Genomic DNA, 17778 nt, shown 5'->3' on the forward strand with positions numbered 1-17778 from the left:
TCACACTCCACATGTTCTCAAACAAGCTGGAGTGGCTGATGCTGTGCCATCAGATTACAGCACAATAATTCTAATGTAACCCTCACTTTATATGTTTTAGAGGAGCATCGAGGTTGATGGAGGGTTTTTTTTCTTTTTCTATGCTTAGCTTGCCTTGCTTCTTCACAGTTAACACAATGAACAAACTCAGATTAGACAACAGGTGTTAAACAAAGGCAGCCGTTTTTATTAAAGGAAATATCCGTCAAGCAGATGAGCATTACAGTTTCCCTACTTTAAAGCAACACATTAGTGCTTTAAAAAAAACAAACAAAAAAAACAAAACAGGTTTAAAAAGAAGTTCACAGGCTGAAAGCAAAAAATGGCAAACTTTCTCCACTTGCGCTTACAAATAAATACAAAAAGTGTTCTTCAGCGAGCTGGCTGGACACTACACGCATCACGCTGTTTATTAAATATGTGGCATCATGTTATTCTCAGTGCAAAAACAACAAAACAACTGTAGATAAGAAGATGATGATGAATGCTGGAATGTATTTTAGCAGTGTCAGATTATGGAACATCCTGCAGGCAAACGTGACATGCTTTGTGTTTTATAAAGACACTTAATGTAAACTCAACTTCCTGTTTTTGTAAAGCACTGTTGGGACACCATGAAGTAAGAGTGTAACGGGAATCTGTTTATATCTGCAGATCCTGCGTGGTGCTGAAGAAGGGGACAGACACGCCAGACCAAAGCAGTACACACCCCCTGTCACTTCCTGCCACACCAGCATTAGCAACAGTGAAGCCACGATTTGTTAGGATAGTCAGCAGAAGTAAGAAGCAGTGAGTGACTACAACACCTGTGAAGCTTGTCTGGCTCGGAGCACATTTACACTTTCACACAGATCAAATCCAGTGATTTCACTCAATAAAAACATCAGTACAGTTTCTGAACGACTGGTGACCCCACATGTGTTTGGAAAAAAAAAAAAAATCTACAATTTACTTCAGTGCTTAACAAATGTAAACACACCTTAAACACAAACTTTAAAACCACTCAGGCTTTGAATCCAATACATCTCAGAGTTTACCACTAAACACTGAATGCTATGAAGAGCCGGCTGCTACTATAATTTTCTGCTTTGCAGCCTGAAGGCTAGTAGAAGCTCTCTGGTTAAATGGATTATGATCAGTGTGAAGTGGAAATCAGGTGCCAAGAACATCTCCAAAACACTCCCTGAGACACAATCCAAATAATCAACTGACGTTTGATCTCAGCAGTCATTGTTTGCCCAAAACATCACAGAAGAAAACCGAAACGAACAAACAAACAGAGCATGTGAGAATGACTCCCCCCAAGCATCCTAGCTTTTATTTTCAATGTTGTTGTCATCTTATAATCTATTTAATAAATCCATGGACAGTATAAAAGATGGACATAGCTACTGTGATGCTCATAACAGCTTGCCAATCACAAGCTGCTAGCTAACCAGCATACCCTCAAAAATCTTTTTATCGGACACAAAGAATGACCAAAATTTAGAAAACAGACGTAATCATTTATTTAGTGTGACCCAAAATGAGTGACTCAACAGGAGAGTGTTTACACAGGTCAAATTCAATGGTCATTCCCCCCACAGTATTGCAGGTTTTGCCTTTAAAAATAATTCCGTTTATGGCACTTCTAGGCTGGCTTCAATTTTTAGACTTGAAAGCTTCGTTCATCTGTTATACTGTCTATGAAAATACACATCAAAATAAACTGGAAATACCAATTTAACATGGTGATAGTATTCCATAAGGTCTACATCCTTATGGAATACTATCAGTCCAAAATGGAAAAACAGGTGCTAAGCGTATGCACTAAAAACTCCCTGAGGCATAATTCAGTTATGTAACAGGACATGGCTGAGTCATCCATCCTAGAGTAGAGCTTTTATTTTGAATTTTTATAATGTACTTTGGTAAAACTGTGACTGCTGCTCTGTCTGTGCAGCAGGCAACCGTACACTTTCTACATCCTCTTTTCCAGCTTACAGGAGTAATAGTTCAGTATACATTTACAGTGGGGAATTCAGGGGCATTGCTACAGACTGTTACTTTATTCTCTACATAGCTTATTTTACTCAATCCCTGGTATCATGCAAGTCATGGCCATTTTGTAACAAACACATTATTAAACCTCTTTTTTTTCAAATGTCTAAAATATACTTATTACATGGTGAAAAATAAAATAGAAAGTAAACTGAACACAGCTCCATTATACTTACTCTAATTTGAGTTCTATCAGAATCACAACGGGTCATTTGTTAGTCAAATCACGCGGCTGCTGTGATGGTCACAGTCATGGCTGAGGTAAACACTCCCTCTTTTACAGAAAGGTGCTGTTAGTGTACATTAACACCAATATATTTCCATTCAAACATATTAAAGTCTAAATTTTATCTACAGTAGAGAATCACATGGTGTTCCAGTTTCCCTATAGTAATACACAGCATCATTAATCACCTGAAAAATGGTGCTTGAACAAATCTTTCTGTAGCTACAGGCGTCAGCTGGTGAACTGCAACCAATATGCTGAAACTTACAGACCTGGATTTGCAAAGTGGGGGAAAGGATCCTTGACCCAGAGCTGAAGGCTCAACAAAATAACTATCCTAAAACTCTGCTGTACCATCAAAAAAGGGTGGATATACAAGCTGAGACTATTAATTCAGATAAAATAGGCATACTGTACCCATTAACCCCTCTCACGTTATCAGCAGGCCAAAACAATCTCAGATATGACTGAGACACTCTTTTCAATCTGCCCTGAAACCACTGACTTCTTGCAGGGTTCAATGAACTGTTCCTGCTGGTGCATGGTTTATTAGCCAGCGAGCCAGCCGGTGGTCATGGAAATATTAGACTCAGCTCAAACTCTCTGGTGATACCCAAACTTTAAAAGAAAAAACAACAACAACAAAAAATTAAAAACAATAACCAGAAAAAAAGGGATGTTCAGGGGTAATGCACTTATTCAGACTTCATAATTGTTTTCTTTCTATATTAATAAATCTAAAGAAACTGCTCATAAGTTGAAAACAAAAAAAACCCACCCAACAACCTAAAACCATTTTTTAAAATTAAAATCTACTATTGGCTAACAACTAATATAGGTCTAGATCCTTTTTTAGCCGAAAATCTGAAATCATGACTCCACAACTTCAAGCTAAGAATGATAATCAAGGCAGCGTAAGGTGACTGTCGGTGGGACACAGGGAGCTTTTAACACGTTTAAATGAGCTTTACAGCTATGATAATGTTTTCTGTTGAGAATCAGAATAATAGAGCTGTGGTTTACAAATTTAGTGTACAAACAAATCACATCTGTGAGGGTTCAAGCATTCACAACACAGTCAAATAATAATAAAAAAAAAAAAAGAAGTTCAAATTGTGACAAGTGTGTTAAAAAAAAAAAAAAACAAGCCAAGTAGTCATGTGTCACATAAAAGGTCGAAGCAGCGGACTTGAAACATTCAGAGCTCCGTTTTGTCAGACATGCAGTAGTCGCACTGGGTGAATTAACAGATCTAGTTTTTGTTTCTCTTGAGAGCCTCACACAGGTTCTGGTTTGGATCAGGTTCATGACTCATGATCTCAACACACTCCCATTCTCCGCTGCTGCTGGACCGCTTCACCGCCTCCACCACCGTCTGCACGTACAGACCGTCCTCAAACGTTGGTGCAGTGGCAACTGGTCCCCGTGCCCAACACCGGCGCTCCTCCTTAGCCTGAAAAGACTGCCTCAGCGCCTTCACCATGGAGCTCAGGCCCTGCAGGAGAGGCAGGGGCATTTCTTTTACCTCTGGTCCCACCCAGCCGTTGTCGCCTACCAACAGCTCCTCGCTTTTACTCCCGTTGCGTTGCCCATACAGTTCTGTCCCTCTGGCAATTAATCTCCCAGTGGATCCAACTACCATAACCTCATGTACAAACGACCCCGGCATATTGAAGTTTAGGGTCACAGTGCAGCACACGCTACTGGACCCTGTCCCACCCATCAACATTTGGAAGAAACAGAAATCGTCGCTGGTGACGCGGCGTATCCCTCGGATCAAACCGTTTTGCTGCACGAAGGTCCGCAGTAAACCATGCACGCGGTGTGCTCGTGTGCCAGACAGGTAACTCAAAAGGTCGATGATGGCGGAGCCAACAGTGTGAAGACCGCCTCCTCCCATCAGCTCCTCGCAGGTCCAGCCGTACGACTGGTCCAGCAGGCTCGGACCATAGACTCGGACATCACACACCTGCAGTTCGCCCACATATCCCTCCACCAGCAGTTGGCGCATTGCAACAAAAGCTGGCAGGAAGCGCAGGGTGTTACCCATAATGCTGAGCAGCTGTGGGTAGTATCTGGCTGCAGTGACCATCTTGAATGAATCCACAGCAGTTGCAGCTTTCTCACACACGACATTCTTACCGATACCTGAAGACAGACGGAGATTGAGCAGTTATTAACTTACTGCACTGATCTTTGGCGTAGAGCCAATGAGAACAGATTTCACACAATTTATTTTATTTTATTTTTTACATAAGCTCAGATCTGCAGCAGTTTCAGTTCGGTGCATCTATCAGAGTGTGCATTTGATTGCTTTACTGTTCATTTACTCATTAGGTATGAATAAACCAAAATAATGTGATGGCATCTAGTGAGTGCAGCGTTTGTTATACATTTTAAATCAGACCTCACTAGCCGTTGGAATTGGTCCCATGGATTAGTCCCTCAGCAGGGAAACACTCAGGAAGTTGCAACTAAAACAGGAAACTGTGGTCAACGCTTAGGAATTCCATCAGATACAGAAAGCCCTGTATCAAGTCCCCTTTGATTGGGAAACCTTGTTGATTATATTTGCTTCAGTCTACTGCTGACAGAATTTTTCTTTTTTTTTTTTTTTAATTTGTAGCTACAATTGCAGTTGATCAAGGCTTTGATCACCATTAATCACACGTCAATAACAAACCCTGAAGAATACGTTACAGAGGAAATGCGTTTGAGATCTGACCTGCCACACCCAGCTGCTTCAGGGCACGAGCTGTTTGCATACACAGCTCTGAACTTTTCCACACCTCACCTGATGAAGCTGTATGTGACACAGCAAATGTTTAACATACAGGGAGTGCAGAATTATTAGGAAAGTTGTATTTTTGAGGAATAATTTTATTATTGAACAACAACCATGTTCTCAATGAACCCAAAAAAACTCATTAATATCAAAGCTGAATGTTTTTGGAAGTAGTTTTTAGTTTTAGCTATTTTAGGGGGATATCTGTGTGTGCAGGTGACTATTACTGTGCATAATTATTAGGCAACTTAACAAAAAACAAATATATACCCATTTCAATCATTTATTTTTACCAGTGAAACCAATATAACATCTCCACATTCACAAATATACATTTCTGACATTCAAAAACAAAACAAAAACAAATCAGCGACCAATATAGCCACCTTTCTTTGCAAGGACACTCAAAAGCCTGCCATCCATGGATTCTGTCAGTGTTTTGATCTGTTCACCATCAACATTGCGTGCAGCAGCAACCACAGCCTCCCAGACATTGTTCAGAGAGGTGTACTGTTTTCCCTCCTTGTAAATCTCACATTTGATGATGGACCACAGGTTCTCAATGGGGTTCAGATCAGGTGAACAAGGTGGCCATGTCATTAGTTTTTCTTCATTTATACCCTTTCTTGCCAGCCACGCTGTGGAGTACTTGGACGCGTGTGATGGAGCATTGTCCTGCATGAAAATCATGTTTTTCTTGAAGGATGCAGACTTCTTCCTGTACCACTGCTTGAAGAAGGTGTCTTCCAGGAACTGGCAGTAGGACTGGGAGTTGAGCTTGACTCCATCCTCAACCCGAAAAGGCCCCACAAGCTCATCTTTGATGATACCAGCCCAAACCAGTACTCCACCTCCACCTTGCTGGCGTCTGAGTCGGACTGGAGCTCTCTGCCCTTTACCAATCCAGCCACGGGCCCATCCATCTGGCCCATCAAGACTCACTCTCATTTCATCAGTCCATAAAACCTTAGAAAAACCAGTCTTGACATATTTCTTGGCCCAGTCTTGACGTTTCAGCTTGTGTGTCTTGTTCAGTGGTGGTCGTCTTTCAGCCTTTCTTACCTTGGCCATGTCTCCGAGTATTGCACACCTTGTGCTTTTGGGCACTCCAGTGATGTTGCAGCTCTGAAATATGGCCAAACTGGTGGCAAGTGGCATCTTGGCAGCTGCACGCTTGACTTTTCTCAGTTCATGGGCAGTTATTTTGCGCCTTGGTTTTTCCACACGCTTCTTGCGACCCTGTTGACTATTTTGAATGAAACGCTTGATTGTTGGATGATCACGCTTCAGAAGCTTTGCAATTTTGAGACTGCTGCATCCCTCTGCAAGATATCTCACTATTTTTGACTTTTCTGAGCCTGTCAAGTCCTTCTTTTGACCCATTTTGCCAAAGGAAAGGACGTTGCCTAATAATTATGCACACCTGATATAGGGTGTTGATGTCATTAGACCACACCCCTTCTCATTACAGAGATGCACATCACCTAATATGCTTAATTGGTACACAGCAAAATCTCCAGTGTTAATTTAACACTGGAGAGTGTCTATATGGGTCCACACCTCTGAGTGTTAAATACAACACTGTTGAGTGTTAAATTAACACTTTTGACAGTGTTATATGTTTAAAAGTAACCTAGTCAGTTTTGATAAGATAAGATAAGATAGAACTTTACTAATCCCTCGGGTGGGTTCCTCTGGGAAATTCGACTTCCAAAAAAAAAGCACAGCAACGACCGAAGTTACAGTTACAGAATTGTTTTATATATATATATATATATATATATATATATATATATAAAAATACAGAGACAAATATAAATAAAATATACAAAGGGGATAAATAGAATAAATAGGAATAAAAAATAAAAATACAAGTGAATTGCACATTTCAAGTATTGAGTCTATTGCACTGTTGACTATTTACAAAAAGTATTGCACAAGGTATTGTACAGTGAGGTGAAGAGGCACTACAGCTTAGTTGTTCCCCCCTCCTTTGTCCTCCTGTTTCCTGTTTCCCCTCCCTCTCCCCTCCAGAGAGGAGTTAAACAGTCTGATGGCGTGTGGGACAAAGGAGTTTTTAAGTCTGTTAGTTCTTGTCTTGGGGAGAAGCAACCTGTCACTGAACAGACTCTTCTGATTGTTTATGGCCGTGTGCAGAGGATGCCCAGCATTGTTCATAATGTCCAGCAGTTTTGAAGATTAACAAAGACTAACACTGAGCAGTGCTGATTTTCTAACACTGGAAAATAACTCAAAATGTTAGAAATATTCCAGTGTTAGAAAACCAGCACTGCTCAGTGTTAGTCTTTGTTAATCTTCAAAACTGACTAGGTTACTTTTAAACATATAACACTGTCAAAAGTGTTAATTTAACACTCAACAGTGTTGTATTTAACACTCAGAGGTGTGGACCCATATAGACACTCTCCAGTGTTAATTTAACACTGGAGATTTTGCTGTGTAGTAGGCTTTTGAGCCTATACAGCTTGGAGTAAGACAACATGCATGAAGAGGATGATGTGGACAAAATACTCATTTGCCTAATAATTCTGCACTCCCTGTAGTCAGAATGGACACTGAACGATCTCCAGCCTACTGGGACAAACGGTGCGTGATGGTTGACTGTTCTCGTGTGGGAACAGCACACATAATTGTTTGGTGAAGTTCCAGCAAATGAGTGGGCACTCATGTATGCTGCTTCTTGCATGCTCTACCCAGGCAGTTCCCTTGCTTTAAACAAATGCAATATTTCCAGCAGTGAGAACGCATCTAAAGTAGACTATCACCTGGTGTGTGCTACATATGAGGTAGGGCAATTACCACACTGACAATCCATGGAGGTCATGTGTGAAAACAGCTACGGGTGCCAAATCGAAACCAGACCCAGAACTGAAACTTGAAGGGTTTCTATCTGACACATTTGGCTTGTGATGAAGCACAAAGATAAGTGGAGATACCCCCAGAGGAGCTGCATTAGGATTATAGTCATTACAGGTGGAAGCAACTAATAATACATTCCCCAAAATAACAGCAATATCATGATACTGAGTCCTACAGTTCTGGACACACTGTAAAAGAAACATAGAAGATACATCAAATATCTGTATAACTAATAAAAAAAAAATGTCCCTAATGAGGCTATCAGCAGTAATTATATATTTATTCACCACACTGTGTGTGTAATCAATATTTTTCAGTTTAATTAGTGTGATTAATAATGCCACCGATGTGCTTTTCCCTGCTATCTGTGCTGTCTGCCATTTTCACCGTGTGAGTTTCTTCTTCACTGTAGCTTTGACTTTACCCTCAGTTGATTAATAAGTATCACCACAAGCAGGCATGAGGCACTGGTCAGTGTTTCAGAGCACTGCATGCTTTCATTAAAATTTTGTAATTTGGTACCAGAACACTGATAACATGAAAGCATTATTGCAAGAGGAAGAAATGTGCAATACTAACATGTGAATCTTAATATTTCAACCTTCATTTAGGGTGTTAACTCTTGAGATGATTTCTTTCATGACATACTAAATAGGGTTAGTGGTAGGAGAAACTGGAGGTCCTGTAGAAAGCCTGCACAAGAACAGGGAGATGATACAAACACTGTATGAAAGAGTGTTGCCTGGATTTGAACCCCTCATGCTGTGACAGTGCTAATAGCTCAGTCACTATGCTGCCAAACACACTGTGTTATATTATGTTATATTTGTGTTTATGGAGTCTTACCCAGTGCCTTGACTGCTATCTGCCTTGTCATGGATGGTGGAATATAGATGCAGACAAGGTCAACATCTTGATGCAGCAGGACGTCGTCAGATCGGCTGGTGTGAAATGGGATGCCGAGCTCCTTTGCCAAGCAGCATGCTTCCTCTTCGCTTCGCCCCCAGAGTGCATGAACCTCAAAGCCTTCAGCTTTTAGCAGTGGGACCAGCACTCGGGCCGTACTCCCCGTGCCAAACACACCGACTCCCGGCAGCATGGTAGAGCTGCTCAGTGGGACCCTATGTGTGAACCATCGCCAGTCACTCCAGCATCTCAACAGCAAATCATCCACTAGCTTTTCAAGGCCTGTGCTGTTGATTTTAGCCTATAAAACAATTAACAATTGAACAGTTAAAGAGCGATCAACCTTTATCCAATAACATAACAAAATCCTGGGAAATAAAAAAGCTCTTTGTGAATGCAGCACTAAGAAATGAGAAGGAGTAGTGAATAAGTGCTTTACCCATTTATCCCAGCTTTGAGTGTATCTGCAGGTCTCATGAAAGTTCAGCCCAGTTTTTCTTATCAGACCTCTGTGACAGGCTCTCATGCCGTGTCCTGCCACATACTTAACATGCCTTTCCTTGTTCACACCCACTGAATGTCAATGTCATCTTTTGTCTTTCAACCAGGCTAAACATAAAAACCAGCAGCCAGAACAATCTAATTATTTATCGCTCACTTAATGTTGTTCTGAAAATTATAAATCACCTGAACCAGTATGAGTTTACTCCCTTGTTTTCCTGATCTGGAATGATAATAGACTGGTGACTGATTTAAATAGCAGGCCATATCTACATTAAATACATATGCATAAAAATCAACTAAGCTGAAAAACATACACAAAAACACAAAAAACATATCTTTTTAATTCAGAGGTTTTCCAAAAACTTTATAATTCAAAGTAAAAAGTGAAATTGATTTATAAATATTAAATGAACTAAATGTACCACTACAAAGACTACAGTCTTTGGGGACTGAATGTGGACTCTTAGGGAGAAGTAAGGGGGGAAAAGGAAAGGAATATGCTGAGAGGAGAAACAGGAGAACAGCAGCTTTGGCTCAGGTATGAACTTCTCTCAAGCCATAAATTGCTGTACCTATTTTCCGTTTTCCTAGCAAAATATAAAGAAATGCGGGGTGTGTCCATATTTAGCACAGTGCTATATAGGTGAACAATGAGCAGGTCTATCTTGCTGACTCTCCCTGTGGCCATGATGACTGTACAACAGAAGGGTGACGGAGGAAAGTCTGCGTGCCCCTGCACCTGCATTACCCGTGCCACCTTTGGGAACCTTCTCTCGTTTAAACCGCATCCGCGCCAGGCTAAAGCAGCCGAATGCAGCTGAAGTCTCTCACACACCGACAACACTGGCAACTGAGCCGTGCCGTGCCGAGTCAGCTAGACAGATGAGATATCAAAGGCATGACACACGGACTCGTCGCTTTCTGAATCAGAAGTAGTAGCTCGGGATCAGACATATGTCATAAAACACTGCAAACTTCCTCAAAGTGACCACGTCTTCGTTTCAAACACGCGTACTGCTACAAGTGCACACACACCTACACACACAGTGAGCTAGCTAAACAGTCAGGTTATTGATAACGTTAGCTAGCACGTTCAGCTAGCTGGCCAGACAACCGCAGAGCGTGCACAAAAAACTCCCAGTAAACGCAGATATTTCTCGGGCTCACTGTTTAGCGTTAAAGTATCTACAAACGGGTATTATTTAAAACAAATCCCAAGTGAAAAGCAAGGAAACGTTAACTACCTACTGTATTTGGCAGCACAACATCAGCGACGTCGGAAGGTGTCGAGCCGGGCGCTGCCCAGTTGCTAATGGTAACTTCAGCAGCAACAGCAATACTGTGACGGGAACCGGACATACTAAAGCTGTGAAGATAGGTCACCGGCGGAAAATCAACACGGGGGACTCATAGGAAACACGTTATGTTTAAACACAAAGATACTAAAAGTTTCACAAAACCTTGCTTTTAAAGATATTTTTTATTAATGTATAAATACGTCTTACGAATAAAATATGTGCCCTTGCTGTTAAGGCATTACTTTAACTTTCAATAGTTTTCCCATGATTCAGTGCGCTACCTGTACAAATCCCTCAGTACGTCGACTAGTTTCACTCGTTTAATCTAAAAATTTTCAATTCAGTTTTATATAAATCGCAACAACAGTTGCCTCAAAGCTTCTTCCAAGTGGGCAGTCGTCTACCCCAAAGCAGTTATCTCACTTGTTATTTTTAACCATTACCAAAACTCAAGGCGTAGCTACCACTCCAATCTAAATATATCGACAAAATAATTTGCTTGCTTTGAGACGAAATTAAGGTTTAAAACGGTTAAAAACTCTCTTAAAACTCTCTGAAAGTTATAGCCTAATTCTACCACGTTTGCTATTGCAGTGTTTTCCCTTGTATTTCAGTTACTTTAGTGACATCCCTCTCATATAATGTCTCCGGTTAAATGTATTTTGATAATTTATTCTGGTTAATTTTATTTGACAGTATTAGTTACAATTGCACAGATTTCACAGAAACAAACTCAAATATATATTCAATATTTGTTTGTGGAGAATCAATAGTGATTTTTGTTTGTTTTTGACTGGAGGGCCAGTAACATATGTTTCAAATAACCAGATAAGTGCCCTGATGCAAGTATAATAGCAGGACCTTACTTACTGCAACACAGATACCATTTTAAATGTATCTTTTTTCCCTGATAAGAACCCATTGTTAACTCTTAGTTCATCTGTTGGCACCATGAGCAACACACTAGACTTTAAACTTGTAGAGGTATGTGTGAGCGCTCATGTTTAATGCTGCTGTTGGCAGGGGTGACTTTGGTTTACATTCTTTTGCCTCAGCCTTTTCAAATACAATTTATTTTTAAAAATGCTTTTAAACTTTGGTGTTTACTTTGTGAAATGATGTTAGATGAATACGGTATGAGGTTTATTTGGCTACTACAGATTTACAGTGTGTAAATAATAAACTAAATCTGCAGAAATAGCTGTGTGATGATGATCAGAAAAGTGACACCTGCAGCGTCCAAATCCACAACCATCCAGCCAACCACTAAACCAGCCAAACACTAAACCAGCACAGGAGTGCAGGAAGAGTGATCTACAAGGCCATCAGGTGGATGATAATGGTTACTACCACCTGGACAGTGTGGCAGCTGACATGGAAAGATGAACAAACAATCCAAGGAAACAGACTGAAAATCAGTCTAACTTTAAATTAGTGAAAAATACCTGTTGATACCTTTTTTGAAATTCTCATAAAATACACACATGATATATCACCATGAGTAAAGTAAAGTAAAACACATCTGGATCACAAATCATCCAACATTCAATATTGTTCACTGATTTCACCATATTTGCATTACAGTGCAGAGGTTTGGGGCAATACTCATAAATGTTTGCTATCATCAATCTAGGTCCATAAGGATAATCCATAAAACTGGCTACAGAGATCATACAAATCCGCTATTCTTAAAATCAAAAATACCAAAATTCACAGACCTGGTTCATTTTCTCACAGTACAAATTATGTATAAAGTAATAAACGACCTACTTCCTGACAGTATTCTCAAATTGTTTTCTAAAAGGAAACAGGGATACAATTTGAAGGGGGAATTAAATTTAAAACATCCTTGTATCCGTATAACATGACAACGTTTTTGCATCTCTGTGTGTGGAGGGAGGCTGTGGAATAGAGTGAAGAACTGAAGCAATGTCCCAGCATGACTCAGTTCAAAATTGTGGTTTTTGCAAAGTAAAGGAAGGAGGTAGGGCTCTGATCGGGTGTTCTCACCCACTATTTTCACAACAGTGATGTGTATATATGTGTAGGTGCACAAGTATGTTTATATAAGTATATATTTAAAGTATAAATGTAAAAATATAAAAATAGATAAATAAATAAAAAACACATGTAACATGTAATGTAATTGTAATGAAGAATTTCTGATGGACAGGGAAACAGGAAGAAAAAGTGTAGACTATTAATTACTAAATAGTGAAAGGGGGTGGGATTAAATAAGATTATGCTTCTTCCTTTTTGAACATGTTATGAGTTATTTGAAATTATTGTTTTTTGTTTTCCTTTTGTTTTGCTGTGTTTGTTTGTTTGTCTCTTTTTTCTGTTGTTGTACTAATTTAACATGTTCAAAATAAAGATACAATACAATACAATACACCTTCTGTGGATGCTTATTAGATGTAAGTTGATTAGATATTTATACTGGTGGGGATGCACTGTTGCTATTATTAACGGTGATTTCACCCCAAAATATGACATTTACTGATGACAATGGCTGATTGTGTGATTAAGGGGGATAAAAGTTATAGGGTGAGACAGAGGCCTATGATCTGCTATAGCAACACCTAAAAGGGCAAGCCAAAAGAAAAAGCAGGACATTAAATTATTAGACTTGAATTTCATAAAATTGCTCCATCTAAAAAGTTTTTTATTCTCCATGGTTATTTCTGATTGCACATATGTATTAATCAAATTTTACACTATTGTTATTCTGTATTTGAAGTTTTCCCCCCAATTAGACTTAGGTTGCTTTAATCAGTTAATCATCAGCTGTAACTGAAAACACCTTAGTTTGTGATTCTAAAAATTATTTTCCTTGGAGAAGAAAATAGAAGTCTGTCTGCATCTATATAAAAATATAATTGTTTTACATTAAAATACAGCGTTTGTTTTAAAAAGATCAATAATTAATTAAGTTATTTTGTTGTTTTTTAACACGTTGATAGTATTTTCTTTACACACACGCCTACTTGAACGGTGTCATTACACACACTGACCAGCAGAGGCGTTATATCACTAACGGTTATGGACAGGAAGCGCAAGGAATTGTGGGACTTTTAGTTCTCAGTGGTGGACGATTACCCTGATAACAGAGCTAAGAACAAGAAAAAACATTTACCGTTGAAAATAAAACAGCATCCGTGAATTCATCATATGCAAGAGCTTCGTGTGCTCCGCGGCCGGCTAATCTCGGATGGATTTAGTCGTCGTACGAAGGAGAGCGCCTCACTTTTGCTAAAAAATAAACAGGAAGTTGTTAGCGTTGTGGGACGTGTAGTTCCGCTTGCAGGCCGCCGATCTTGATAACATAGCATAGAATAAAGAAACAAAAATAAAATAATCTTAAGTTCACCCGAAGGCCGCAGATTTAGCCTCGGCGCTGAAGTAAATATGCCTGGGTTCACCTGCTGTGTCCCCGGCTGCTACAACAACTCGCACCGGGACCGGGAACTGCGCTTCTACACGTTTCCTAAGGACACCGCTCTCAGAGAGCAGTGGCTGAGGAACATCTCCCGGGCCGGGGTCAGCGGCTGCTTCAGCACCTTCCAGCCGACTACGGGGCATCGAGTCTGCAGCGTGCATTTCGCCGGCGGGAGGAAAACCTACAGCATCCGGGTGCCGTCCCTCTTCCCTCTGCGAGGGGTGAATGAGCGCAGGAGTCGGCGGGGCAGAGGCAGGAAAGTATCCGCGGCGGTTCCCGCGCCCGCCGCAGCTGCGACCTCCGGAATTGTTGTCACCAGCTCCGTGCTGGGCAGCACCGCAGAAGGAGCCGAGGCCAACGCAGGCGGGGAAGCGAGCGACGACAGCATCACCGTGGTGCAGATTGGCCAAAACGGGGAGTACTTGGGCACCGCGCGACTGCCCGTCCAAACGGAGGGGACATCTTACACGGGGCAGGTCGGCGGTACAGCCGAGGTAACGGCTGGCGACTCACAGGTGGACACCTCATCCGCGGCGGCACCGGTGCAGTATGTCAGCGTGACCAGCAGCCCGCTGGACCACTCGTACTCTCTGACCACTGGCACCACGTCGGCCGAGCTACTGAGGAAGCTGAACGAGCAGCGGGACATCATCGCGCTCATGGAGGTAAAGATGAAGGAGATGAAGGCGACCATCCGCCAGCTCCGGGTGGCGGAGGCCAAGCTGCAAGAGGAAGTGCGGGAACGGGACCGGTTGCTGTACGGCCACACGGTGGCTGCTAACGTTCGGAAGAAAATCTGATGGGATGGGTGAACATCCCCGGAGACGAGCCGATATACAGACTCAGACTGACGGAGAGCAGATGGACAGCAGATCCAGCCCCGATTTCTACGAAACTGAGAGCGATGACAATTTATTTTCAAGTAGAGCTTATTTTTATTTTTATTTGCGTTTAAATTTTTTTGTAGGCTGGCTAGTTGATGTAGCTGATAGTAATAAACTTACTGCTAATCTAATTGAAACATGCACAGTCTGCCTCTGGTCTGCAGCCAAACCAAGATCACATGAATCCATTCAGACAAGACTCGTAGTTTGCACAGACTCACATTTCAGACTTATTTATGACGGGACAGACTGAGGGGACACCGGCGAAGGACATGCTCAAAACTGCCTAGCTGCATAAAATGTTTTTTGTCCTTAGGCTGTTTTTGTTTTGTTTTTCCAACAGAGTTTAGGAGCTCTTGTTGCAAAAAAAAAAAAAAAAAGGATAACACCCCACAATAACATGCAAAAATGCGCCAAGATGAAGTATTTATAGGATTTTTTTTTTTTACCAAAACACTAATCTTGGCCTGCTTAGGGTTGTAGTGAACTAAATAAAACTCTACCGCGACTGTTTCAGAGTTGCCTTTAAAGGTACCTTAAGATTATTTCCATTATTTTTGTTGCTAGAGGTATTTTTGCAACTGAGAAGAAGAAAAAAAGACTTGAAGAAATTCCTCAAAGCTTTAAAGGGCACTTAAAATTAATTCTTATTAAAGGATGCTTCTTGGGGACGTTTTTTCCCTAGTTTTGGGGGAAGCAGCACCTACTTCTTTTTCATTTTTTGGGTGTGATTTAAACATTTTACGTGCCTCTTCCCTATTCTTCACACAGATGTTTAGTTCCCACATATTTGTCCTGTTCATCAGTGTTTTAAGCACAGGCTATTACAAACATTTCATATTTTTGAAGCTGATCTGGCAGCTCATTGTTTAAGACTGGAAAGTTATTTCTCAAGCCAACAAGCATTTTGTCTCATAGCAGCATTTTAGAGACTTCTGGTGGGGGAGAAAGGATCTGACAGTGTTTCTGTTGTTTTCTTTTTAAACCTTCATTGATATTGGGGGGGTGGAGGGGTTTGGCTCATGTGATCTCATCCCCGGACTGCGGTGAGGGGTTTATTTTAAAATGACATGAAGATTTGCAGTGGCTCTTGTAAGTAATATTACAAATTTTTTCAGCTGTGTTGAGTTGTGGACAAAATAATACAATTTGTATGAAATAAACTTATAAAAGTCTCGTGTTGGAAACCTTACAGTTTACGATCGTCGCGTAAAGTGCAGTGATCTTAAAATTATTCACACCCAAAATTTAATTGGATTTGAATTTTCCCCCGAGTGGGTGACAGGTCTGGTCTGCCAGTTTACATCATCATCATCATTGTTTAGCACTAGTGGTGCCTTCACAGATGCACAGGATAGATAATCTGTGCAGATTAATAGCTCTGCATCATAGAGATGCTGACTTTGGGTCTACAAATCTCTCTTTAACTCACAGGATGCATAGTATTACTTCTATCAGGAAGTTAAAATTTTGAGGGGTCAGAAAACAGCTTTATATTTTACGTCATTGTCCAGGCTGGATCTCAAGAACATATTAGAGTTTTTGGATCTTCTTTGTGTGTTTTCCTTTCTTTTCATGTCAGAGTTTTAACTTGCTTTTGTGGCTCTGTTTATAAACCCGTGCTCTGACTGTTGTTTGAATCCAGCACCACCTGAAAACCTGAATGTGATGGCCATCTTTGGCCTGGTGAAATCATCTTTCTAATTACACTGTATGTTAAATTCTATTTCTAAATGTCTGAGAAGCTGTTTTTACCAACTTAGCTAAAGTGAGTGAGAAGTGTTTTTGGCCCCACAGTATTTTGTTGCTCTTCCCCAAAGTTTTACACAGTTTTTTGCTGGCATTACATTCAAAATAACAGAGATAGGACTTTATTTAAAAAAGAAATCACGAAGCTGAAATGCACGAAACTGAAATTTCTAATATAATATTGCACAAAGAAAACAAATGAAATGTTTTCTCGCTTAAATGTAATGAGTGCCTTCTGTTTACGGCTTACACTGAAACTGGGTTGTATAATGTCAGAACAAAAGATGAATTTTTTATATCTCTCTCTCTTTGCTAGTGTAAATAACAAGCCTAAACGGATTAAAGAACCAACTCACCAAAGAGAAATCACTCCTCAAAAAATGATCTCTAGTCGTATTTTGCTTCAGATTTACTAAATTGTTAAATTAAGACCCAATTTGTCAATAAATGAGGATAATTACTAGAAAATAGTGGATTCAATTACACGTTCTGACTTCTTGCTTTAATGCAAATGTGATTTCATTTTTAAAACAGCAAAGTGTCATATTTTAGGTGACTGGAGGTCAAAGAAACTGATTCGTCATCTTGTCCAGTCCAGAGTTTCAGGACAGGAATAATCATCCTTACAGTCGGAGTCTGAAGCATGATTTTTACCCTCTAGATGGCGCTAGGATAAAAGCTTGAAGAAGAGAAGCTTCAGCTCCTCTCTTTATGACCTAATTTGCTTGATCTATCTATGTGTGTCTGCTGGCCAATCTGATGCTCATTTGCTTAATTGTTACAGATTTTAAGGAAGTGAAATGCTAATTATCTTAACACGAACATAGGCATGTAATGCAGTTCCACCGCTCACACTGGAATGGGTAATTTTTGAACACCTAATGTATTAATGTGAAACAGAGAAAGGGGGAGCGATGGATGAATGGATGGAGAGAGAGCATTGGAAAGAGCGAGGATCCAGATCCTAATCTCATCTGGATTTATCTTTTCTACTCCCTACAGTGTTGCGTAAGGCCTTAATCCAATGC

At 40.5% G+C, this 17778-nt stretch overlaps 2 protein-coding genes across 2 annotated transcripts; one reads left to right on the forward strand and one right to left on the reverse strand.

Annotated features, from left to right (window-relative positions):
• Nucleotides 1-203: 203 nt before the first annotated feature.
• Nucleotides 204-13870, reverse strand: gfod2 (glucose-fructose oxidoreductase domain containing 2). Its single transcript, XM_026169312.1, has 4 exons — nt 13815-13870; nt 10629-10746; nt 8817-9177; nt 204-4453 (listed from the first exon to the last, which is right to left on the reverse strand). Exons 1-4 carry the CDS (start codon nt 13847-13849, stop codon nt 3558-3560), a joined length of 1410 nt encoding a protein of 469 aa, XP_026025097.1. The 5' UTR covers nt 13850-13870; the 3' UTR covers nt 204-3557.
• Nucleotides 13871-14072: 202 nt separating this feature from the next.
• Nucleotides 14073-16727, forward strand: thap11 (THAP domain containing 11). Its single transcript, XM_026169335.1, has one exon. The coding sequence runs from the start codon at nt 14087-14089 to the stop codon at nt 14915-14917; it is 831 nt and encodes a 276-aa protein (XP_026025120.1). The 5' UTR covers nt 14073-14086; the 3' UTR covers nt 14918-16727.
• The last annotated feature ends 1051 nt before the right edge of the window (nt 16728-17778 follow it).

The sequence above is a fragment of the Astatotilapia calliptera genome, chromosome 1 (assembly GCF_900246225.1).
Source record: "Astatotilapia calliptera chromosome 1, fAstCal1.2, whole genome shotgun sequence".
NCBI classification, from domain to species: Eukaryota; Metazoa; Chordata; class Actinopteri; order Cichliformes; family Cichlidae; genus Astatotilapia; species Astatotilapia calliptera.

Excerpts from the sequence above, each read along its gene's own strand:
- gfod2 (XM_026169312.1), bottom strand. The coding sequence starts at position 13,849 with ATGATGAATTCACGGATGCTGTTTTATTTTCAACG. Across the intron at positions 10,747-13,814 it reads ATGCTGTTTTATTTTCAACG|CTTTAGTATGTCCGGTTCCC; the intron begins GTAAATGTTTTT and ends CTATCTTCACAG. Across the intron at positions 4,454-8,816 it reads GATAGCAGTCAAGGCACTGG|GTATCGGTAAGAATGTCGTG; the intron begins GTAAGACTCCAT and ends GTCTGTCTTCAG.
- thap11 (XM_026169335.1), top strand. The coding sequence starts at position 14,087 with ATGCCTGGGTTCACCTGCTGTGTCCCCGGCTGCTACAACAACTCGCAC.